At 39.3% G+C, this 26435-nt stretch overlaps 2 protein-coding genes across 3 annotated transcripts in view; one reads left to right on the top strand and one right to left on the bottom strand.

The window, feature by feature from the left end:
* Positions 1-5156: 5156 nt before the first annotated feature.
* On the top strand, positions 5157-18820 carry MLANA (melan-A). The gene is made up of 5 exons (XM_020810388.3): positions 5157-5564; positions 9986-10080; positions 14135-14231; positions 17065-17169; positions 18468-18820. The coding sequence occupies exons 2-5, from the start codon at positions 10007-10009 to the stop codon at positions 18534-18536; spliced, it is 345 nt and encodes a 114-aa protein (XP_020666047.1). The 5' UTR covers positions 5157-5564; positions 9986-10006; the 3' UTR covers positions 18537-18820.
* A 2752-nt stretch (positions 18821-21572) lies between these two features.
* The window catches only part of BRD10 (bromodomain containing 10), a 90030-nt gene continuing 85167 nt past the window's right edge, over positions 21573-26435 (bottom strand). For both annotated transcript variants that reach the window (XM_020810378.3, XM_020810380.3), the window contains one exon: positions 21573-26096. In XM_020810378.3, coding sequence (XP_020666037.3) covers positions 22426-26096 — 3671 coding nt within the window. In that variant the 3' untranslated portion in view covers positions 21573-22425. The remainder of the gene's footprint in view (positions 26097-26435) is intronic.

Here is a 26435-nt window from a genome sequence, read left to right as displayed (position 1 = left end):
TCTCTTGTATATTTTGAATCTATTTGTGTTTTTGTCCACCAATCAAGTATTGTACCTTGTTCTTCTAATACTTTCCTTGATTTCATACTTAAGTCTTCTTTTAACAAATCTCCACACCTCAACCATTAATGTTGGTTGAGTGAATGCTTCCATTGGCGAGACGCATTCTGGTACTTTTTGATAATTTTCATCTCAGATCTTAGTCCATATCCAGTTCAGAGCTTTCCTTATCAAGTGGTTCTTGAATTGTTTATTATCCTTTGCTTTTCAATACCCTAGGAAGGTGTACCATCCTAGCTTTAAATCATGTCCTTCTAATTTTAGTATTCTGTCCATTTTCTAAAACTATCCATTCCTTTATCCAAACTAGAGCACAGGCTTTATAATAGAAAAACCAATCTGGAAGCCCAAAGCCTGCTCTTTGTTTTGTGACTTGAAGTCTTTTGATTTTTATTCTAGTTTTTTCCCCTTGCCAGACAAAATTTATTTATTTATTTATTTATTTATTTGTAAATTCTTAAGTATTAATTGTTTTGTAAGAACTGGTATTGTCTGAAAAAGAAATATCATTTTAGGTAATACATTCATCTTCACAGCTGCAATTCTCCCCATAAAATATAATTGAAATTTTGACACTTTTTCCAGATCTTTTTCAATCATACCAGTTAGTTTGACATAGCTGTCTTTTATCAAAGTACTTGGGGTTTTTTGTTTGTTTGTTTGTTTGTTTTTTTGGTAATATGAATTCCTAGGTATTTGACTTTTCCCCCCTCTTAAAAACCTGTCATTTGTACTAAATTTTTAATCTCCTCTTTCTTCATATTTTTGGTCAAAACTTGTGCTTTTTGTTTATTTACTTTTTTAGTCCAGATACTTCTCCAAAATTTTTTATTGTTTCTTTAATGTCCTAATTGAATTTAATGAATCCTCTAAAATAAAGATCATGTCGTCCACAAACGTCTATATTTTATATTCTTCCCCTCTTATTTTGAGACCTTTTATATCTGGGTTCTGTCTAATTTGTTGTAATAATGTTTCAATAAATAGTACAAACAATAAAGGACACAATGGGCATTCTTGTCTTGTTCCTTTTTGTATTTTTATATCCTGTGTAAGTTCTCCATTTATTCTGATCTTCGCTCCAGTTTGAAAGACATTTTTAAAAGGCAGCCAAAATGAAGGGGAAAGTGCTCCCCCATTCACAAGCTTACAAACGGCTGATCTTTGTCAGTGTCTCTGATCAATTTCTCGTGCCTTGTCATGATAGCCCTGGCTGCCGGGAGAGAGAGGGAGAGGAGGGGGGAAGGAGGCAAGGGGAACCAGCAGAGGATCTGGCAAAAGGGAATACAAGAGAAATCGACCAAAGACATTGTCAAAGACCAGCAGCTTCTAGGCTTGCAAAGGAAAACTTTTCCCCTTCCGCTGGATACTGTTTTTAAAATATTCAGTCTGTAATACTGATATAGCAATAAGCCAGTTTGAAAGAAATAAGAAAAATATTAAAAATAACATCACAGCAGCAACATCAAGTGCCCGATGTGAGAGTAGATAGCTTTCCACAAGACAAAGCTTTAATTGCTACAATTTGAAAAGTCCATGTACCCCTCTCAACTGATATACAACATACCTTAAAAACAGATTTAAAGTTTCCCAAGAGGACACACACACACACTAACTCAAATACCATGTGACTATCACATGACTTTGACCCAATTTCAAAAACCCCTATCCAGCTATCTATTCATTTTCATAGTGTAACCAATCTCTCAGTCACAATCCTTTGTCTTGTATAAGCAAGATCAGGATCAAATCCACGTTGCTCACTTATTTATCTTTCTTTTTGGCAGCAGGCTTCTCTGAAGGCATTTGTTACTGCTGGCAATTACTTCTTCATCAATCACAAGAACAGCAGACCTTTGACATCTAGTCTTAAAGAAATATGAAAGTAAGATCAGCCTATGGCAAAATGCATGTACATCACATGGGTTATATGTGACTGTTAGTCCATTCCCTGTAACAAAGAATTCATTTATATAGCACTGTCTTTCTTCTAGCTATTATGCATTCTTTTCTGTGATGGAAGAAAATATGGTTGTAATCAAAATTATTGAACTCCCTCTGCAAAGCAGGTTTACTGTCAAAATTTACAGACTAATAATTCTGAGACAGCAAAATTCATTAAAAGTTGCATTTTCAGTTGAACTTGAGGGAACCACTTGAAGCATTTATTATGTTAAGCTATTACAATTACTTTTGTTTGATTTGTTCACTGCAGACTGCTGAAAGTCTGTAAATTTTGACAATAAACCTGATTTGCAATGGGGATTGAATAATTTTGATTACAACTGTACATATGAATTGTTTTTAGATCTAAAATTATAGAAAAGCTTCCTACTGACCTGGGAGCTTGCTATGTTTTCCTTTTATATAATGCAAGCACTTAATTTCCAGTATAAATAAAAATGCTCTAAGCTTTCTCTACTTTGCATTTAGGTGCTACAAATTTCAATTGGTATATTTTTTAATGAAACAGTTTGGTGGAATTATGTGTGACTCTATGCCAGCTAACATGAGATTAAGAGTGAAGTCCTATGCACTTCTAAAGTTTTCATTAAACTCCAACCTACCCATGCGATACCAAACAGATATTCTCAAAAGTGAGACCCACTAATGCAGCTTGCTGTTATTGATAGACGCCATCAAGTTGCCTCTGACTTGTGGAGACCCTATAAATGAGAGATCTCCAACGTGTCCTGTCCCCAACAGTCCTCTCCGTTCTTGTAAACTAAAGCCAGAATAGTTCCTCCTCCCCGGGAATCTTCCATCCTCATGTTGTGCCCAAATTAGGGTAGCCTCAGTTTCAGCATGTCTGCCTCCCAATATATATAGTTCAGGCTTGATTTGCTCTAGGACTATGCAGAATACATCATGTGAAAGGCTGGACTGGATGAATCCCAAGGCGGAATTAAAGATTGCCAGAAGAAATAAAAACCTCAAATATGCAGATGATATCACTCCAATGGCAGAAAGTGAGGAGGAATTAAAGAACTTCCTAAAGAGGAGAGCGCAAAAATGGTCTGAAGCTCAACATCAAAATACTAAGATCATGGCCACTGGTCCCATCACCTCCTGGCAAATAAAAGGGGAAGATATGGAGGCAGCAACAGATTTTACTTTCTTGGGCTCAATGATCACTGCAGATGGTGACTGCAGCCACGAAATTCAAAGACCCCTGGCTTCTTGGGAGGAAATCGATGACAAACCTAGACAGCATCTTAAAAAGCCACCCTTTTCCCCCACCTTAATTCAAGCCTTCTGTTTCCCTTTGTTCCTTTTTTCATAGTTTTGAGTCTCTCTCTCTCTCTCTCTCACACACACACACACACACACACACACACAAACACACACACACACACCCCTACCCACCCTCCCTCCATTTTCTACATACTGTACATTTAAAGAAGCTTAACGAAGCCTTCGATCTCTCACACCTTCTTTCCCCTTGTTAACTGAAGCCTTTCCCTCCTCCTGCTTGCTTGCATTCATCTCTGGCAGAAGCAGTCATTCACAAGCCCCGGATTGATTGCCGGGGCTGTAAAGCCCTAAACAATCAAGCAGGCTAATCTCCGATCTCTGAAAGAATGGATTTACAAGTGCCCTGCCGCAACTAAGGAAATAACAGGGAGAAGTGGCTTACAATTTGAGGTTTGGCTGCAGGGGGTGGGGGGTGGGGGGTAGCGCTCTGTTCATTACCCCCAGGATTTTCACTCTTACCCCTTTTGGGGTAAATTACCCCTGTTGCCTGACCACTGTAATAGAGGGTGTTTTCTTCAGGCTGATTGTTTTTAAAAATTTAATAATACATACATTCAAACAAATATAATAACAGCAGGATAAATTAAAACAGATGGCAATGAAGGTGGTAAAAAGGATGATGAAAAGGATGGCAAAAAGAATGGTAAAAGGGAGGCCAAGATCTCAAAAACTTAATGCTTAGGGAAAGCCTAGCAGAAGAGTCAGGTCTTCAGTGCTCATCTGAACCCATCCAGCAAGGGTGCTAGGCAGATCTCAATGGGAAGGTTGTTCCAGAGCCGGGGGGGGGGGAACCGCCGAGAAGGCCTAGTTTCTTATTCTTTCCCTCCGGGCCTCCTTCGGGGTCAAGGCCCTCAACCGCCCTGCCTGTGAATAACGGACATTACAGACAGATCTGGCTGGGAGCAGGCATTCTGATAGGTACCAAGGTCCTAAACCGTTTAGGGTTTTGAATGTTATCATCATAACCTTGAAGTTGATGCGGAAACAAACTGGTAACCAATGAGGGGCGGCCAGAGTGGGGGAGATGTACTGGAATTTCTTCACCCAAGTTATTAATCTGGCTGCCGAATTTTGGACTAGTTGAAAGTCTCTGCATCAACCTCAAGGGTAGCCCCACGTAGAGAGCACTGCAGTAGTCTGTTCTCGAGATTACGAGTGCATGAATCAGTGTTGTGAGTGCCCCCACATCTAGATAGGGACACAGCTGGGCAATCCTCTGAAGATGGAAATGGGCTGCCCGGACCACAGATGTCACCTGACTTTCCATGGTGAGATCCGAGTCCAGGCAGATGCCCAAGCTGCGAACCTCATTCTTTGTGGGAAGAGTCACTCCCTCAAAGGAGAGGGAGTTTCCCAAACCACTGACACCAGGGCCACCCACGTGCAAGATTTCCATCTTGCCCAGATTCAACCTCAGTCCATTTGCCCTCATCCACCCCAGAACGGTCCCCAAGCAGCATTCAAGGGTTGGAACAGCATCCACTGCAGTTGGAAAAAAGGAGAAGAAGAGTTGGGTGTCATCAGTGTACTCATGGCACTGGGCCCCACATCTCCAGATGACTTCACCCAGCAGCCTCATATAGGTATTAAATAGCATTGGCAAGATGATCACCTCCTGCGGAACCCCACAATTGAGGATCCACAGGGTGGAGGCCATCTCGCCAAGCTGCACTCTCTGGGGACGGTCCTCCAAGAAGGAACGGAGCCACACCAAAGCAAGGCCAAGCGGATTCATCATCAAGCGGGGTAATCGTCCAGGGGGGCACCACTGTACCCTGCAAAGCTGCTACAAGTCAGTGCTGACGTTGCAGGGTTCAAAGGATCAACTACAGTATAAGGCTACATCCTTAGTTTCTATGAATGCCCAATAATTGAACAACATCCCCTGTATACTACAGTACATAGAGGGCCCAGGTTTTTATGCCTATGTTTTCTCCAAGATCAACTAGGAATACAACATTAAGTTGCACAAGCAACTGGAGAAAGCAGGGTTAAGTAGTGGGAGTAAAGTAGTGGAAATAGAAAGAGCAGAAGCTTTTTTCTTTTTCTTTTTTCTTTTTTCTTTTTTTTAGTTTTAGACTTTCACTGTAAGTGAAATGATCAAAGACTGGACTGCCAGGAATTCAAACTCGTGATCATCATAAGAGCTATCTGGGGCTAACAAGGAAACAGGAAAAGAGGAAATCAGTATTTTTTAAAATCTCATTAAGCTCTTACCACTTAGACAGAGTCCGGGTTAGTGTAAGAAGGTAAGTCATGAATTCTTTAACCTTGATTTTTACACTAAGTTGCATTTTACTTTTCTTAATTCTGAAAAATGTACAGTATCTGAATGAGAAATACATTGCTTAAATGGCGGTGTCTTTAAAATGGGGTTTGTGTTTTAACTGAAAGTGCTTTGTGTTTTAACTTGGTTCACAACAGAATTTAGCATTTTGCTGGTTAGCTGAAATTAGAAGCTATTATACTGTTCTGTGTTAGGCTGTTTCAACCCCACAGCATTTAATCAGATTTAAATGGTGTAACTAGATAATATTGCAGCCAAAATGTTTATCTGTATTTTTATACAGACTGATAAGAATCAGGGCAAGCCATTCAGCTTGATTTGACATGGATGGTTAATTTTCCTTGGATATTTATCAAACGGCAACTAGACAAATCCATTAGAAAATTTTGATCATGTGATTGGGGAGGCATGGGCACTTATAAAACAGCAGGAATTCAGAATATACAGATTATAAAAGGTAGTAATGTACTGTATTTGGAGAACTAAACTTACTACAAGAAAAATTAAGGGGAATAAAACATAGTACAGTATATTGCAATGTTTCCTTTTTCTTCTTTTATATTTGAGAGCCATGTTTTCTGGGAATAAGCCAGGAATTTAAAACTGTTCATATGTATATTTTACTTTGCAATACAATGGCCAGATATCCCATAGCCCAGTCTGTAAGAGTCCCTTCGTCTTGGAGTGTGCTTCCCGATGAGGCGTTAATTGTTTAATCACCCTGCCTCAAACATGGATTTCCCTTGGGAGGATCCATATATTATCCCCAATTTGAAGTCCACTCATGTTTTCTCATCCCTTATTTCATCTCTTCCCTCCCCCCTTTCCATACGTAAAAATCTTGATAAGCAGGGAAACACAGCACAATACCTTGTGGTTGGTATTGCTAAGAGTTGCCCATCCGAAAGCACCAGGGTGTGTGTTCCCAAGCTTAGGTATTTGAAATCTAAGGCTAAGATGTAGCATTAACTTCTTCTTCCTCACACATGGGGAAGAGATGGCCAGGCTGACCTAAGAGCTCCAGTTTTCTCTCAAGCCTACCTGAGATGTATACATTCAGCCGCTGCCCTGCTGGAACAGCCAGTTCAGGCTTGGCTTTTACCCACCCACCCTTCCTCAGTTAACAAAATTAAAGGTACAGTTGATTGCCGGGGGAAAGGGATAATATGTCATTCTTCTGTGTTAGCATAGATTGTAACTTATTTTTCTGGTATTATTGCTTATAAACAATTCTTCTTACAACTTTGGTGGTGAGTCAGTATAGGGACAAATCCATTGGTTTCCCTGCAGTCCTATCATTTCAGGGTTTTCCATCACCAAGAGGTTTGAAGGCAGTGGGCTGGCTGGCAGTCAGGTCAGGTTATGTTCAAATCTGAACCCTGTATCCATGCTTGGTTCAAAGCTGTCTTCAGCTGTAACCAAATAAAGTTGTAGTAGACAATTCCTTCCAACAGATGGTGTGGCGTCTGTTATTAGGCAGCTTGCTGGTGGAATGTTAAGTTCTGTAAAAACCTCTGCATCTTGTTTAAAATTTGTTTTGTAGTTGCTTGTGGCCACCAGTGTTCGTTCTGCTACATTACTGTATTTGTTCTGTTTAATAACTGTCCATCTGCACCGTCTCACTGGCAGCAACCCTCTGGGGTCTTAGGTTTTAGAGATACCATAGGCTGAAGTGATATCTTTCACCAATGTTCCTCATTAACAATAATTGAGGAACATTGATGAAAGAGAATCAAGGTTGTATATAAGGAAGTAGAACCACAAAATAAATCTGTCTAGTACCCAAATGAGAGCTCGATGAGTATGTTCTCCCTCCTTTGTTGATATCCCTGTTCCCAAGTTTGTTGTTGGTTAGTCATGTCCAACTGTTCGTGACCCCATGGACCAGAGCACGCCAGGCCCTCTTGTCTTCCACTGCCTCCTAGAGTTTGGTCAAATTCATTTTGGTAGCTTCGGTGACACTGTCCAACCATCTCGTCCTCTGTCGTTCTCTTCTCCTCTTGCCATCACACTTTCCTAACATCAAGGTCTGTTCCAAGGAGTCTTCTCTTCTCATGAGATGGCCAAAGTACTGGAGCCTCAGCTTCAGGATCTGTTCTTCCAGTGAGCACTCAGGGTTGATTTCCTTTAGAATTGATAGGTTTGTTCTCCTTGCAGTCTGGGGGACTCTCAAGAGCCTCCTCCAGCACCACAGTTCAAAAGCATCAATTCTCCGGTGGTCAGCCTTCTTTATGGCCCAGCTCTCACTTCCATACATCACTACTGGAAAAACCATAGCTTTGACTATGCAGACCTGTGTCAGCAAGGTGATGTCTCTGCTTTTTAAAGATGCTGTCGAGGTTTGTCATCGCTTTCCTCAAGTTCCCAATTCCTCAAGTTCCCAAGTTAGGCCTGTTTGTGTATGTGTGTGTGTGTGTGTGTGTGTTTTTCTAACATTTCCATGTTACTGCAGAGCCTTTTTATATGTGAGATTGAACATTGTCCTTTCAAGGGAGATGCAAGGAAGATCATGAGGACATTCTTATTTTGAGAGAGTTTGCTAATTTGACAGCACTAGACTAGATGCTTTTTCACATATTCTGTGTTCTTGCCCTTGTTATGCAAGAGGGCGTTCTATTAAATTTTTATTTGATGTATTGGAAATATCATTCTCTGAAGACCTTGTCTTTGTACTGTTAGAAGATAAAAATCATTATATCTCTGTAGCAGTTGCAAAATTTGTTGTTTTTATCCAGTCTGCCAAGATAATTGAACTTCCTCATGCTACTTAAAATTTTTGTTTTTGCTGTTCAGGAGTTTCTCGTGAGCTTCTACGGTAGCAAAGGAAAGGAGAGATATTCTCAAAGGCTTTCACTGCTGGGAAGTGATGGTTGTTGTTGGTTTTTCGGGCTCTTTGGCCATGTTCTGAAGGTTGTTCTTCCTGATGTTTCGTAGGTGAACATGTCCTAAAACAAGCTGGACATGAAATTCTGTTTCAAAATACTGAAGTACTGAACAACACCAGCAAGCATTATGTTAGACTGCACAGGGAAGCCATTGAAATCCATAAACACCAACAGAGCTTCAACAAAAAAGAAGAAAGTCTAAAACTTAACAAGGCCTGGCTTCCAGCACTGAAAAATACAGCCTGCAAAAGGTCAACAAACTCTACCCAGCCACAAGGCCCAGGGATCATTGCACAAAAAAGACCAGCTAAAGACACCCATCAATCACAGTGACAGATAATCTCTCCCCCTTATCACAACAATACATCCAAAACAAAAACACGCTGATCACCATCATCACCCTATCTCCTGAAAAGAACAATAGCTGTTCCCACAGCTATAAATGCTCAACTATCCAACAAACAGCAACAGAGCATGGACAGAGTTCATACTCCAGTCCTCTGAAGATGCCAGCCACAGAGACTGGCAAAATGTCAGGAAGAACAACCTTCAGAACACGGCCGAAGAGCCCGAAAAACCCACAACAACGAAAGGAGATATATCTTCTATATACAAAGCATGTGCTTTATGATTACATTTCCTAAACTTAGCATGAATATAAACTATAGATTCTGCTGCTGGAACTAGTTGTTAAATAGTGGTTCTTCTCAAGCTTCAGAGCAAGAAACAAAACAAAAATAAATGTGTGAGTGAATGTTGTGGTTTCTGTGATCTACGTTCTTCACACAGACGTTCTTCTATTTCCTTTCAGAGGTCAACATGAACACTTATCTTAAAGGAGTTAGTCTCTAGTAGTTGCTTATTGTCCTTTATTGAGAAGGATTACTTTTTAGATCAAATCTTCACAATGTATTTTCTAACTCTTTTTGAAGCTTCTCAATCTACCCTTACCCACAGCATGAGACAATTTGCAAACACAACTTTAAAATACAGTAAAATCTGACAAATGTGTTAAAATATTGTGTTTGGAATGCTGGTGTACGACAACAGAATTTGGAAACTGAAGGCCATATGTTTTAGCCATCAATTCCCACCTAGGAAAGGAACAAGTAGGAACTTGTCGCCTGCTGGGCCTAGCTGAGGGTTGAGGAGTTCTTCCCCATTTTTCTTCTGATCCAGACATTCTGAAAACATGGCCTGGATCCAAGAAATGGAGCTGTAGTACCATGAGAGTTAATCAGTCAGCCAGGGTTAAGTGAAACTGTGGATATTGGTCCAGTGGATACAGGGGCCCTACTGTAGTAGCAAAACAGCATCTGCTCAGCTAAATTGGCATCACCAAAGACACCAGCTGAGTTGTCACTTGCAACTGTGGGAACCTGACAAAGGGCCATGCTTTTCACTAATGGAATGTGTTGCTAACAAGCAAGCTTGTATTTCTGCCTTGTGTATGAAGAATCTTACAGGAAAGCATTACTTGACTTTGTTCATTTTCTAGGTCTCACCTGAGTCAAATAAGATGCCCAGAGGGGACCATAACTTCGATGGCAACTTTGGTGGAGGGAAGAGATACAGCTCCCTTTCTGCAGAAGAGTAAGCAAAGCATCAAGTTTCAGGACAAAAGATTCAAAATCAGTTTCGAACATATGTTTTTACTTGTGAGAGAGGCTGCAAAATGCTTTTCTTAATTTTAATCCATGCTGATTCCTCATTGACTTGCAATAGACCAGAGAAACTGCAGGGTCAGCTTGTGCACTGGCCAAGTCTTAGGCGAGGTGTGTGTGTGTGAGAGAGAGATACATACTAAACACCATAGTATTTTTGAAAGTACTAAAGCAGTACTAAGTTTGTCTTGGGTATATAAATAAACAAACAAACAAACAAACGAATGAACAAATGTTGGGAATCAAAGTCCCCATAAGGACCTGCCTCCAGGTCTCATCAGTGTTTGGTAAACTCAGGGCCGGGGCCAGGCTTTTTTTTGCACCCTAGACAAGACTAACTACTTGCGCGCCCCCCAACCAATTTTCAAAAACAAATTGTTGGAAAAACAGAAAGTACAAAAGTTGAAATTGTGAAATTTTTATTTTAAAAAACTGAGAGAACAAGTAATAGAATGGTCTTCAATTTTCTTTCTCAAATACAAAAGTTTTAGCTCACAAATAGTTTGAATAATCCTATGAACTATAATGTCTCTTAAATGTTTCTATTTTTGCCACATCAGAATCTCATTTTGCCTGCCTTTTCTTTTGCAAATTTTGTCACTGATTCCTTCAGGTCAATGGCTGATGCTTCGGCATGTTCAATTGACATAGTTGCCAAGCCAGCTAGTCTACTTTGCAGCATTGTTGAGCGTAAATATGTTTTTATAAGCTTGAGCTTTGAGAAACTGGGTTCACCACTAGCCACTGACACTGGAAGTGAGATAAGAGCAACAGAAACATTAGGCACACTATCCAGGAATTTTTGTTGCACTATGAAGAGAAGTACTCCTTGTGGTGGCATAAACTTTGGAAGTCTTTGAGCTATTGCTATAAGTTCATAGCACAGATCTTCAGCATCAGTATCTTTGTTTCCATTGTGCATCAATGATTTCCCAAATTGTTGCAGGCCTTAAGTACATATTCAGTACATTTTTTGTTGATCTTCTATATGTCATATAGGAAGCCAAACAAGGAATTATATTGTTGTGGCTGTTGGAATCTCTCTTCAACAGATTGTATGGCCATGTCTAAGAAACTTACTTCTGCTTTGGATCTTGTGGTGCCTCCTTTTGTGCTTCATACTCAAACTGCTTTTTTGTTCTTTTTCTAACTTGTTCTGTCTCAAAGTTTGGTAGTATTTCTAGCTCCTTTATAATCTCAGTAGTATCCATCAAAACTTGTTGAAAACCCACACCACACCTACAGCCCACAAGGTAATTCTTAATCACTTGCAATTGGCTTATAGATGAATTTAAATAATTTTCCTTATTTTGTAACAGCTTGCTTGTAAGATTAATTTCAAAAATAATGTTGTACCGTGTAACAAGGGATACCACAAATTTGAACTTACAAATAGCATCAGCAAGGGCCTTAGCTTCAATTCGAGAAGTATTTCCAGATAAATCCTTTAGGCTTGTGTCATCAAAGATCTCTAATAAAGCATAATATTTACTTCCAAAATGGTATCTCAGGGGTTTTAAAGCATTGATCCGACTTTCCCATCTCGTTTGACTCAGTGGCTTAACAGTTATGCTTGATACATGGCTCGTTAGAATTTGCCAATGCCAAGTTGATGCAGATAAATAATTATAGATCTATTGAATCAAACTGAAGAAACTTATTGCTTCCAGACAACATTTAGCGGCATCGTTGACTACCAAGTTTAAAGAGTGTGCATTGCAGGGCACAAAAAAGGCATGTGGATTTATGTCTAGGATTCTCTTTTGCATGCCATTTTCTTTGCCTTTCATGTTACTCCCATTATCATAACCTTGACCACACAGTTCCTCAATTGCTAAAGCTTCCAAGAAGAGTTTCTGTCATAAAGACACCTGTAGTGTCCTTTAGTTCAGTGGTTCTTAACCTTTGTTACTCGGATGCTTTTGAACTGCAACTCCCAGAAACCCCAGTCAGGACAGCTGGTGGTGAAGGCTTCTGGGAGTTGCGGTCCAAAACTCCTGAGTAACCCAAGGTTAAGAACCAGTGCTTTAGTTGAACAAATCCCAAGAAATATTCTTTAATCATAACCTCAGGTTTGGACATCTCAGTATCTGATGGTTTGATCAAATTGACCTGGACTTTTCCAGAGAGTTGGCCTCACCTAGTTATGGCCCGTTATCAGACATATCGTGTTCTGATCCAGTAGAAATAATTGCTGAGAAATCAAGAGTTAATAAAATGTAAAATCGGCTAGTTTGAAGTTGTCAGTGTTAGGGAGAATAGGCTTAGTTAATACTTGAATATTACTAACATTTTAATTTTTATTCCAAAGCATAACTCTACAACTGGATTAAAAATAATAATAATAGCAAGGAAATTTAGAGAGGTTTATTGTGGGAAAGGGAAACAAGATAAGATTTTTAATGGTGTTAAATATGGACAAGGGGCAAAAGGAGGATTAGAGATACTACATTTGCAAAAATATTATGAAACTTTATAAATAAATCAAATTACTAAATTGATACAGACAGAAGAAATTCAAGAAAGCTCTAATTGGGTTGAAATGGAGGGTGGTGGAAAAATGGATATTGTAAATATGTATATTTACACAACAAAATTATTTAGAAAGAGAGAACAAATACATAATCCTTTTATTTTTTTAAACATTAAGGATATGACAACAACCTATGAAAACTTTTGTTCCCCCATTATCCCCCTTATATCTTCCTTTGGATCACCCAAATTTTAAATCTCATGAGAAATATGTGCAATTTAAACATTGAAAAGAAATTGGAATATATAGAATTAGGGATTTATTTGAATCAGGGGAACCAATTATTGTTAGACAAACAGAAGAGAAAACAAAGCAAATAAGAAACAGTACAAATAAAATAAACAAGGAGCTTTGCAATACAATTATATCAAAAATCTTGCCCTAGGTAAAGGTTCAGGTTCAGGTTCCCCTTGACAAATGCCCAGTTGTGTCTGACTCTAGGAGGTGGTGCTCATCCCTGAATTTGAACAATACTGTACTGTATACAAAAAGATAAAAATAAAAGGATAGAATTGACCTCAGTAATATATAAATGAAAGTAATATATAAAGAAAATGGTAAAGATGGAGGAACCAAAGCATCCTGGGAAACAAATTTAAATATTAATACTGTATACCTGAAGAGTTTTGGACAGGGATATGGAATAAATATCCATATATATCAGTATCAGCTAAAACAAAAGAAACAGTTCTGCAAGTTGTTCACAGATGGCATCTGTACTCTTCAAAGCTACATAAAATCAACAGGGATATATCAGATAAGTGTTGGACAAAATTGTTGGTCAGTAATTTTCTAGGATGGAATGGTGATTTGAGATTAACTGTAATTTTATTAAATGGTGTGAATAGCTGATGTTTAGAAGGTTAAAATATTTAGTAAGTAAGATGAACCGTTAATCGTATTATCTGTTTGTAATGTGATTGATTGTCTAAAATAAAGTTTTGTTATTTAAAAAAAATCTGTTACTATATAACTTGTTCATTAAGTGCTTCCTTCACACTTTACAATGTTATTCCTGAATATATAGAGTTCTGCTGAACTGATTAAACATTCCCAGTGCATTTCCTACAAAAAATGTAGGCATAAATTGCAGCATCTTTTTACTGATTGGAATTCAACAGAAGAATTATGCTGATGTAAACCCATCAGCATTAATCTCAGTGGCAAATTATAGTTTATTAAGAAGTCAGTGTTTATTGTCAACTGCCAAGTCATACAACTGGTATGTGACACCGAATCCAAAGCTGACTTTTCAATTAGTAGCAGTTAATTGCTGAGATTTATACCAGTGCACTTATATGGGCAGGTTCAAGTAATAAGATTCTGTCTTCTGTGTCGGAATTGCATTTTATACAGGTCATTATTAAGTCTCCTTTTCTTCCTATGCGTTTGGAAAATGGGAACTGTTGTTTAAGTTTTTGTTTACCTATAAATCTTTTTTTAAAAACAGGGCTGCAGGTATTGGAATTCTTGTTGTCGTTCTTGCAGTTTTAGTGATCATTGGCTGGTGGTATTACAGAAAACGAAGCGGCTATAAAAGCATTATGGTAAGGACAAACCAGCTTCCTGCCACACAGTTCATGATTACATTCGTTAATCAGACCTACAATACCTTGAATGAGGCTTTGTTTCTAGAAGAGCGTCCTGAGGTTCACTAACTGCTAGAAATGATATTTTCTAATCGAGATGTTCTTTCTCTTAATATCTGACAGAACATTACGTTGTTAATCATGTGTGAAGCAAATGAACTCTGCAGCTCCTGAGAAACACGTTATGTTTTCTTCAGTTGTATGATCTACAGTTATACTTGCACATGACAATCTTACCAACCTTGGCATAAACTTAAGCCTTGAATTTACACTTGCTAAACATTGTGCATAACATGAACGTCTCAGGAATTTCAGCAGAGGCCATCCTGAGGGTACTGTAGCGATCACCCCTGGCATGAATATTCAGCAGTGTATTTGCATGTACCAATGAAAGCTGTTGGGAGGAGGAGCCAGAGAAACTAGAAGGGAAGGGTGAGTCAGAGTCTAGGGCAGTGATAGTGAAACTTTTTGAGCTCGAGTGCCCAAATAGCCACACAAAATCAACTTATTGATTTCAAAGGGACAACCTTGCAATTAAAACCTGAATACTGAGGTTTTAGCTTAGAAAAAAACACACAACTCTCCTGCACGGCAAGGGTTAAATGCTTGTGGCTTTTTTTCCCTATGGGTGGTATTAACAAAGAAATACTTACCAATCCCCCATTGGGCTAGACTGGTAATGGTCGCCATTGCACCCCCTCCGCTGGACCACTGCAGCAGCACAAGGGATTGCCAAAACGGGGTCAATGGCGACTTATGGCTTCGGTGCCCACAGAGAGGGCTCTGTGTGCCAGCTGTGGCACACATGCCATAGGTTCGCCATCATTGGTCTCAGGAGTTCAGTCAAAGACAGAGAAGAGAGAAGATAGTTTGCATTTGAGGCAGAGAGTGTGTTTAAAGAGTGATTAGTCAGAATGTGACCTATCTTAATTAAGACAGAAGAGGTTAAAGTAAAATACTGAACCTTTGTCTTATGTTTAAAAGTTCAGTACTGAAAGGAGCTCAGTCCTTCATAGGAAATATAAGTTGATAAAGAGATCAACTGGTGGCAGTGTGTTAAAGGGCATGTTGGGATACCTTTGTGAGCTCTGTGTTTGGTGAGACAAGCAGGGACCACGGGGTAAGCGTCACAGGTACCATCTCCTCTAAAGAATGCACACACCGCCTTATATGAATCCCATGCAAGGAAACCCATTGCCTCTCCTGGCATGAGGGCCTGACTAGCGCTTGTCATTGGATCCTCTGCAAAGAAAATGGCTGCCAAGGCCATGTTCTGTCACTCATTTGATGAGAGCTGGGCATTCATGACTTTTGCCCACAACTGGCATGGATCCTGGGCGCAAGGAGAGTTCAGTGGTCTTACTGAGCACCCTTTGCCTGGCTGCCAGTGCTGCTGCAGTTGACCACTCTGGGAAGATGTAGCAGTGAGTGCTCTCTCCTGATGCTTTCTTTTCTTAGCATGAGCATCTCACACTGTTTGGACTAGAATTCCTTGTTGGAGCTTTATCCTTCTGTGGAGAAAGTAGCCTTGATGAGAGGATCACACATGGTGGGCAGAATGTACATTTTGTCCTGACACGAGAAATGCCCTAGAGACTTGGAGCTGTCCCTCAGCCTCCATACCACTTCCTTGCCATCATGCAGGAAAAGGTTTCTCTGCCTAGAAATGCCTGGCAGTTAAAAATTTAACTGTCCTCTTCTGAAAATGCCTGAGCATGAGGATCACCTGGCTGACAATGTCTGTGTTGCTGCTCAGTGTCTAATTGCACAAAGAAAAGACACGAGGGCCACCACCAACAGGAAAATGGCCTCTCACTGTTGCTTGGCCAGGGAAACTGGGACAGTGCTTGGACAGGACACGACTGTTCCATTGTGGTCTCCTGCATCTCATAGATGGAATTTCAGTGTGTTGACACAATCTGGCCTAGTCTGTGTTGTGACAGGCTGACGTTGACCTGCTTCATTCACAGCAGTATGATGGCCATGACATTGTGGTGAGAGTGCCTGAGACCTTCATGATTTACAGTTTTTAGAAGAAGTACCTGCATTATTCTGTGCAAGCATGTCAGTTTTAGTCTCTTGGCTTTTATTGGTTCTTTGTTTTATTTGATACACTTCAAACTTGACTCCAAAGCTGTGGAAATCTCTCCCCCAGCACTGTTGTAAGGAACACTGGACAAATTTAGATGTGGTTTGAACTCAACTTGGAGCCACAATTGCTGGGTATATAGAGAGAGTGTTGTTGTTTTTTAGCTGGATTAAAGCAGTTGGTTAATTCTTTTTGATAGTTGCATAATTTGAAGATAAAAGGGACATGGGTGGCACTGCAGGTTAAACCATTAAGCCACTGAGGTATTGATTGAAAGGTCAGCAGTTTGAATCCATTTCTACGAGATGAGCTCCTGTTGTTTGTCCCAGCTCCTGGCAAACTAACAGTTCAAAAGCATGTAAAAGTGAGTAGATGAATAGGTACCATTTAAGAAGGAAGATAATGGCATTCCATGTTCAGTTATATTGGCCATGTGACCACAGAAAGTGTCCATGGACAAATTCTACTATGACCACACATTCTGCAGTGATGCAACAGCTTGATTATGTGCCCGAATATGTCAGCATGCAGTTCAGGTGTATCTTTCAACCCTGCAGCCCTTTTTTGGCTATCCACTTCAAAACACTCATGAACCTCAAAAACGTGGGGGCCAAATTAATGACTTAGGCTTAGCTTGCTGCAGCAAATTGTATTCAGAGGTCTCATCCCTCTTTTTTCCTACCTGTTCTCACAATTCTGTAGAGTAAGAACTTTGGAATGGTTACTATGAAGACCGCAGAAGGCAAGAGTGCTTTACTGGGCTCCAGATTTCCCTTACAGGAGGATAACAGCAACTATCACCCTGTGGTAAGAAGATGACTCCTTGTTACCTGTAGCACACCTTTCCACAGTTGCTAGAGAGTGCACTTCTGCTGAAGAATGCACTTCTGATGGCCAACAGAGCTGTAAGGGTAGTTGGAAAGATATAACCATGATAACGCCTGGACATTTCATTCGTTATAAAACAGCTAAGATAATTTGTTTTCCTCTGTAAGAAATTCAGCATATAGCTCTATCGTGTGATCAAAGAAAACACTCAGATACTGGAATTAAACTGTTTTCAAAATTTGCTTTGCAGGACAAGTTATGTTTTCATGCTTTTCTGGAATATAAATTAATATTGAGTCAGTTTGGACTATGTTCAGCAAAATTACTAATAATACAAGGAGGGCTTTTAAACGTGCTGAAAATCGAAACACCTGTTAAGCATTTCCAAAGTTGTGATATTTCAAAGTTCCCAGCCTCCATGGGATCTGTGCTCTGCACCCAAAATGAGCAGTGACTGATGCTGGAGTAAGTGAGCAGCTTGCAGTATGCATTATAAGCACTGTCAGCCTGTGGTCTTAGCAGAAGGTGCCTCACTCCACCATTCTGGGGTGAGGCACAGCCCTGCTCAGATCACAGACTACTCTTTTATAAGAAGGGGGAAGTAGAGTTGCTGCTGCACTATGTTTGTGTATGACATACTGTTGGATGTGTCACTGTACATATTTGTGATATGCACATTACCCTTCGCACATTTCATATCTGCATATTCTATGTACCAGCGTGTTTTAGCATGAAGTTATTTCATTGGTATGCTACCCTTTTATTAATGTAATATGCACCAAAAATATTAAGATGTCTCAAAGCTATAAATGCTCATCAATTGGTTCTGCCAAACAGCAGCTGTATAATACTGAAGGAAATACAATGACCAGAATTGTCATGCTGTCTGCATAAAGTTGGGGACATTACTTGTTGTAGCTGATTAACAATGTGCATTGGTGCATCTCAATCATGTGTGCCCAGTTGCACAAACAAGCTATGCCCCAGCACCTTGTCCATTAGCCACAGGAAGTTACGGAAACCTCATGCAGACACTAATAGGATTCTAGTCAATGTCATAGATTAATCAAATATTCTTTACCTTTCATGGCAGCTTAATTGTAAAGTTGAAATTTTATTTGTTTCTGGCCTGGGAGAATCCCGTTGAATATAATGTTGCTTTTAAACATAATGTGGGATTATAAAAATTGTTTGTATTAGCATAGGTAGCTACAAAGCTTATTATGGTTTTTATGCAAGTGATTGATTTCCCTCTCATTCCACTTTCATTAATCCAGGTACCTGAGGCTCCACCAGCCTATGAAAAGATCTCCACCAACCCACTGCCACCCCCTTATGCACCATGAAATAAGAATATCAAGTGTGACTTAATTACATGCGCTGTCTTTAATTTCTAGCAGTAATGTGTGTATGTATGTAGGAGAAGGCTCACACTATTATAAATGGTTCCAGAAACCACTGTTGTTTAAAGAAAATCCCTATTGCATGAGATGTATTCAAATGTTTATATCACAGCTTTTTGTATCTTTAATGTAGTTTTCTAGAATTCATTCTGCATGAAATAGATTATGAAAAATTATACACAAGGAACCTGCTAAGAATAATAAATACTGAAGAAATCTTCTTGAAATTTGTAAGGCTTTTTAAAAAGAAAAGACTATCAATAAGTTTGTCTCTTAATAGAATGGAATTTGTAGAGATTGTTCAAAGGAAAGAAAGCCAAATATCAAAATAAAGCAAGTTTCTTCCTGTAAGGAGTTTTGACCAAGAGCAGCCTTTATAGTTTGAGGGTTTAAAAAAAGAATGCCATTTTCTTCCTTGTTTTTTGGGGGGACATTTTTCATGAAAATGACATATCAAATGGAATAATGAATTTCATAATTGCACAGTTCAGTGTAGACATTTTAAATCTGGGGGAAATCATTTCCATACTCTTATTCCCCTCCTTGGCCATGAGGGCAGTTTGGATAAAATTGGCTGCCATGTCGACATGCCTAGAAAAGAACCCTGAAAAATTTCAAAACAAGAAGTGTGGGGGTTTGAGAGTTCTGGTGAAAAAAAATAGCTGAAGACTGTTTTGCTCTGTTTTACACTCATCATTGTAATTGCAGAATATACCATAAGACAAGGATTGACAGGGAGCATAGTAACAGAGAGAACATTTACGCATCAAGCATTTTCCAGGCAGGCAGTAAATTCTACACCCTTTCAGGTTCCACAGATTGTCAAAATATTTATGCTTTTTGGAAGGAGAACTGCAAAAACATTGAATCTTGTGTTAGTTCTGTGATATATGATTTGAACATCCTTCCCCCAAGATTTTGGGATTGACAAACACTGGAAAAATGTCTATATGTAATTATAAGTGTGAGCTGGTGGCGCTGCAGGTTAAACTGCAGAAGCCTCTGTGCTGCAAGGTCGGAAGACCAGAAGTCGTAAGATCGAATCCACGCAACAGAGTGAGCTCCTGTCACTTGTCTCAGCTCCTTGTTGGGAATACATGGTTGTTCAAATGATCTTGGACTACAACCCTCATAAGTCCATAGCCATCAAGCCAAAGATGTCCTGAGTTACTGTCCAACAAGATTTGGAGGCCTCTATGTTCTCCTGCTTCACCTTATATGGAGAACTTAAGGAGAAATGAATCAGTTTTTGGAGATGCACTGTCTTTCTCCAAACATAAATTGCTAACAAATTTCAGCCAGCTACAAAGTTCCACTTTGATTTGAACGTCTCCTGAATCTGTCTAAATGAGCACAATTTGGTTGTAGAATCACCCAGATCCAAAATGTGTGCCCTTAAGAGTGGTCTTAACAGACTAGATAGGCGGGATATAAATAAAATAAATAAATAATAAAATAAATAAATAAATTCAGGCAAACTTAATAGACCTCACGGCACAGCGAGTCACCTTGCTAAAATGTCCTGATTTTTTAAGAAGCAAAAGCACTGAAGCAGCAGCAGATGGGAATACACAGTAAACAGCTTGGAGAAGAAATTTGAAACATTAATTTGGTAAGGATTTTCTAACAAATTATTTTACCTACTAAATAGCCACTTTCTTTTATAAAGGAAACTTGCTATAGAATGATGTACGAATAGTTAATAGCTCTTTGGTTGTGGACATCCAGTTCTGTTGCCACTATACTACAGTTAAGAGAAAGGTACTGATTTCCAAGTTTTCCAAGAAGCCAGAGTTTTGTGAATATTGTATTGTTTTTATCTCTTATTTCAAGAAAAGACAGGCAGTACTTTCAGTTTGTTCTCTAGCAACTGAGAGAGTAGTAATCAGAAGTGAATCCAGGAAATTCTCCTAGATTTGAGCTCACATTTCCCTCTTAGTAGCAGCTCCAATTCTTAACATCCCACCCCAAAATGAAACCATTTAGGTATTTCTGTCACACGACTTTTCTGGGGAAATCCTAAATATTCTCCAGAATTTGTCATCTTTAACAAAGTTCCACAAGGGGAAGCAGTCACCTACTATAACAAGAATCCCCAAAAGAAATTCTGGCTACTGTCCATTGTTTAATATAGCATTGGAGAGTTAATCGACTAAAACAGTTTAGAATGCTCTAGTTTACTGGTTCCCAATCTTTGATAACCCAGTTCTTGGACTGTAAGTCTTAGAAACCTCCACCAGTAGCTGTGCTGGCCGGGGTTTCTGGGAGCTGCAATCCAGCAACACTTGAGTTATCCAAGGCTGGGAACCATTGCTCTAGATGAAACTCCCAGTTAAATTTTGCCAAGGATAATCTATCCTGAAAAGAGTTTTTAAAAGCTTGCCCAAATTGTATTATTAAGTGAAGCATGAGTAATAATTACTTGGGTTTTTATCTTTCTAAATTGTTTTAAGACTTCCATTTATTAACTCAGGTTCACTGTGAAAATAAATCTGTATTTTAAATTGAATATTTATGGAGAAAAGTTCCTATGCCTGCTGCTTAACCAGACCTTATATTAATACTGTTGAATTTAGGCACAACAGTTTCTCCATTATAACATAGCCATTTGATAATCCAATTCTTTCCCTTGTTTTTCCTCATGCTATGAAATGCAGGCCCTCAAAATTGTGAAAAAGGACAAAATATCTAACTCTGAGGGCCACAATAATATAACCTTTGGTAGTGACGGTAGAAGTTGGAAATGATGCAAAGGAAAACTGCAGAGACAAAACTAAAGGCTGGGAAAATTATAACTGTAGGCACATTTACTTGACAGTAAATCCCACTAGTTTTAATGAAATTTGTGTTGCAGTAAGTGTGTTTGGGCTTACAACAATTCTGAAAACCCCAACACCTTAAATTTCTTAATGCACATACATACATAACCTTATGATATCAAGTATCATTTTCCACAGTGACGCTATCATCAAGCAAAAATACATCAACTTTGTTTATTATTACATGCAGATTCTTCTGCATTATTGCTAAACAGTACACTTGTCCAAAATTACTAAAATACTTAAAAAACTATACATTATGTAAACAAATCATAAATAAGACAGAGTAGTTCTTTTTACACATATTTTAGTACATATGGTTAGGGAATCAGGGATATGTACATTTTTACATAGCAGACTGCATTTTACAATGCATAAATATGTTGTGTTCTTTAAAAAAACAAAGCAAAATTTCCAAAACAAAAGTGTACTGTACCGTTTATAAATGAGACTGGGAAACTATTTAAATTGCGAGAAGCATTTTCTTGTAAATGTGCTAACCAAGAATCAACATTGTTTTGCACAACATGTCTCAACAGGTGGCCTTCTATGACCATTTAAATTTAAAAAAAACTTGAATGCACAGCTCTGAAAATTATTTTAAGAGTTTTTTTCTCTACAATTAAAAAAAAGGGAAACATGAAAACTCCTGCAATCTAATAGGAAGCTTTTTTTCAAAGGTCAACTATAACCTTATTCACACACCAAAGCCCCCAACCATGGGCATATGATAGATGTTTTGAAACTTTAACACGTAGAAGCTTCCAGGGAACATCAAACCAGCCAAGTGATATGCAGAATCCTGTCTCCATTCAACCCATGAGTTCCCAGCAGCACGCAAAACAGCGCTGACTTTTACCTGGCTGCTTCCACCTGCTCCAAATGGTTACCATGTATCTTGGATTCAGCCCCATGTGTATTTGCAAATAGCACACTATTTTTTTAAACAATTATAAATTACTTCCATGTATGAAATAATGTTCCAACATTTTAACAGCTCATTTACTTTAAATTCAAGAGGCAGCTGTGTCAGGTACACCTATGCTGGAATTTAGAAAAGTAGGGAAGACAACAGGAGGATTTCTGGTTGTAGAAATTATGTCTGGAGAGAAGGATGAAGGCATAGAGGAAGATTTTGATGATGAAGCCTTTATAGCATTCAAAATAGCTCCTTCTGGGCTGACCATCAATTTTTTGATAGAAGTGTCTAGCTGCAATACAGAGGTATTGTTTTGTAGCTGTGAGTCACTAGCATGAGTTGTATCAGCCAAAGATGTTTTAGCTACACTAGTTGATGGGGTGACTTTTACCAAAGATGTAGACAGTGTTGTTGGAAAAGATGGAGTGCTTGGTTTTGCACCATTGTTCATTATCTGTGGCGTTGCATGTACAATAGGCAGAGGGTTTGCAGTGCCAAGGGAGTTTACAATTTTGGTAAAGCTTTTCAAAGGTTGTTTTGATGGCTGCCAACTTGACACATTACTCAACACTTCTGTCGTCTTCTGGGGAGAGGAAGAAGCATGGGATAAACCTTGAAACCCATTTCCATTACTAACAGTTAAAACAGGTCCAGCTTTGGGATTGGTTGAGATGAGAAGAATATGGCTGCCAGCTCCAAGGCCCTGAGGTGGAACAATGAAACGGGTTCCGCTGATCATTATCTGAGTTCCAGGTGCCAAAGGTGAACAAGTGTTAATAATTATTTTCTGTTGAATACAAGGCTCATTCAATTGTCCTCCTATATTACCAGCTACTGGTGACGAAGCTGGGGCAGTTTGAGTGGTAGAAGCACCAGGAGTACAAGTGAAAACAGGAACAGGCTTTACAAAATTAGGAGGCAGAAGCTGGCAAGGCAGGGGAACTATATTAGGAAAACCAATTACTTTGCCTGTATTTGGAGCATTAGGGGGCAACACTGTTTGAGGTTTCTGAGCACCTCCATTTATTGGTACTGCAGCTGGAATTCCTGGTGACTGAAATTGGACAAGTGTAGGTTGCTGACCTTTTGAAAGGGCCATACATTGTGCAGGAGGTGAAACTGCTGGCAACTGAGGGACTGTGTGTACCATTTTAGGTGCACCATTCAACAGCCCAGGCAAGGCAACTGTAACTGGTAGCTGGAAACTAGATGAGAAACTCGGATGACAAACTGCTGGTTGAGTCGTTGAAATCAGAACTGATGAGGCAAGGTGCCCGGTTTTCACAGTTGATATAGCCACAGTATTTCCAACACTAGAAGTGCGCAATCGAGTTGTTAAAATGGGTGCTATTTTTGCTGATGTATCTATTCCACCACTCAAGATGGTAGGCCTTGTTCCAGTAGTACTCCCACTTAATGGCACAGAAGTAGAATCTAAATGTGTGTTTGCTGGTACTGTAGATATATTTAATGCTCTTGTTACAACATATGGAGATTCTTTGTCAGGTGCAGTATTCTGACAAGACAAACTTGAACAAACAGGAACCAAAGCACCACTTGTTGACAATGGCACAAATAAATCCTGGCTATTTTTATCTTCTCTATCTTTTGAAGATGTAGACTGCATAATGTTAATTGATGGAACACTCTGAGCATTACCTGTGCTATTTATAGTGGCCTGACCAATGTTAAGTCCTATTTTTACATCTTTTATTTGAGAAACAGTTGGTGACGTATTTACTTTAATGGATGCTCCCACAGTAGATGGAATGAGGACTAACTGAGGCTGCTCTGTGCTTTTAATATACGCTTTACCCACAGGAGGGAAAGTCTGCTTAAATGATTCTGCAGTTAAATTAGTGTTTGTTTGAATACTGCCAAGTGGAGTATTAATGAAAACCAGTTTCTGTGCAGTAGTGCCAGTGGATGCTGGAGCAGGGATTAGATTGACTCCTGTAGTCCCACAGGCAGGAAGAAGGGGGGGATTTGTGACCAACATAAGTTTTTGAATCTGTGCACCACTCATCACACTTCCAGTGGTTATAGGCATGGATTCAGGTTGTGAAGCAGGACATTTTGTACTACTTATACTGATCTGCTGATTAGTAAAAGAACTGTGTGTAGTACATGTTGTATTCTGTCCAATGGGTCCTGAAGAAATGTTAATTGCATTACCAGAGCTGTTTGATGGTGGCATAACAATGTTGGAGGCTACGGGAGACAGGAAAGTAGGGGAGGAGACGTGTACATTTTTTTGCACTCCATGACCCATGTTACTACCAGTTTGTGACATCTGCTGTCCAAATGCAAGTGTCATATTTTTCCCTGCTGCTTGATTTATACAGGGAGGAACAGTTGAATTGGAAGTAGAGGTTGTGGAAGAGGATTGGATAAGTGTTGGGGAACAAGGTATGGTGGTTGTTACAGTTGAAACAGTAGAGGTTGACAGTGGTGTGGATTTGGGCACTAAAAATGCCTGAAGCTGAGGTGCATATGTAAAAACAGAACTTGGAGACAAGCTACAAGGGGAAACCTGTTCTGCATTTGTCTGCACCTTAACAATTCCTGTGTTCCCACCTCGTGTTGTAACAAGAATAGACTGTGAATCTCTGATACAGATGGTTTTCAGTTCTTGCTTAGCGTCACCCATATCAACACTTTTTTGTGGAGATGCTAGTCTCAGGGAAGAACTGCTGGTGCATGCAGAAACGCTCTGTGGTAGTGTTGTTGTCAAAGTCTGAACAGTTGAGGAAAAAGTGGGTGAAGCAACGGGAGAAGATGCAGCCAAAATTACTGTCTTAGTTTTAGTGGTCTCACTTTCGCTTGTTTTCACGACTGATGTCACCACATTACTTGTGGAGGTTATAGAGGGCAATGCTGAAAATCTGTTCACTACATTAGCTTGCTGTGGCAAATGTGTATTATTCTTTCTAAAGTTTGGGCCAGGCAAAAATGCGGTAGCAGGATTTGCAGTAGAAACTGGAAGAGTAGGTGTTAGAGTAGTGTCGAAAGCTGTTGGCTGTGGCAGCGAGATGCAGTGCTGTTCAGTAGTCTTTTGCTGCAACAGTGGTGTTCCTTTTGCTCCACTTTTATTCTCTTTGTGATGAATAAGAAAATTTTTAGGCAAAATAAGGACTTGCTGCATGATCTTTTCTCCAATGTTTTTCTCTGAGAATTTACAGTCAGTCATAGGCTGCATCTGAATCTTCACTGAATTGTTATGCAGGTCTATTGGCACACAGTGGCCACCTGGAATTTTATATAATACTTGTAAAGGACTCTTTGAGCTGCTCTGGCTGGGCAACATAGGTTTGACTGGGGATGTGCCCATAGTTGACATTATCAGCTTTTCAGATGTCAAAATGTTTTTACCTGCAGTGGGTGACAGCTGACTCGTTAAGGTCACTTTGTTCCCAGTATTCTTAGCAAGTAAGGCCTGGATGGGTTTGGTCCCTTTTACTAAATTTGATGTTGGAGAGTCTGTCATATTCAATGGTTCTGAAAGTGAGGATTCTATTTTCTTATCCAAGCAACCATCAATTGACAGGTCATTGTCTGTACTATGGATTAGAGAATCACTTGTGCTTAATCTCAGCTTTTTTCTTGGTGAAAAGTCATTTGTGCTGTCATCCAGGTGACAGTCTTGCTTCAACTGGCGTTTAAGAGATCTAGGCACTGTCTTTTGAATTTCTTTACAATTCAGTTCTTTTCTTACTGGTCTGGATTTTCCTGCAGCAAGATCCGTTTCTGATAATTTCATGTCCTCTAGGGAAGCAAAGCAAAGAAAAATATTTCAACAAGCAAAATTTAAACATTTTAATAAATTTATTAGACCATTCTAGAGCGTAATACTGGAGGGAGCATGCTATCTGTCATGATTGATAGCCAAAGACACTCCCAATGTTCACAAATTTATCCAATACCCTTTTCCGATCTGCCCAAGTCAGTGGACATCATTACATATTGTGGCAGCAAATTTCACAGTTTTAACTGTGTGCCTTGTGAAAAAAATCATTTCCTTTTCTCTATTCTGGATTATCTCTATTCTGGACTTCCAGACCCCAAATTCATCCAAAATCCCCCAGGCAGAATTCTGGAACTGAG

This window comes from Pogona vitticeps, chromosome 2, assembly GCF_051106095.1.
Source record: "Pogona vitticeps strain Pit_001003342236 chromosome 2, PviZW2.1, whole genome shotgun sequence".
Lineage (NCBI taxonomy): Eukaryota > Metazoa > Chordata > Lepidosauria > Squamata > Agamidae > Pogona > Pogona vitticeps.
Note: the sequence above shows the minus strand (reverse complement) of the source record. Positions and strands in the feature narration are given on the sequence as shown.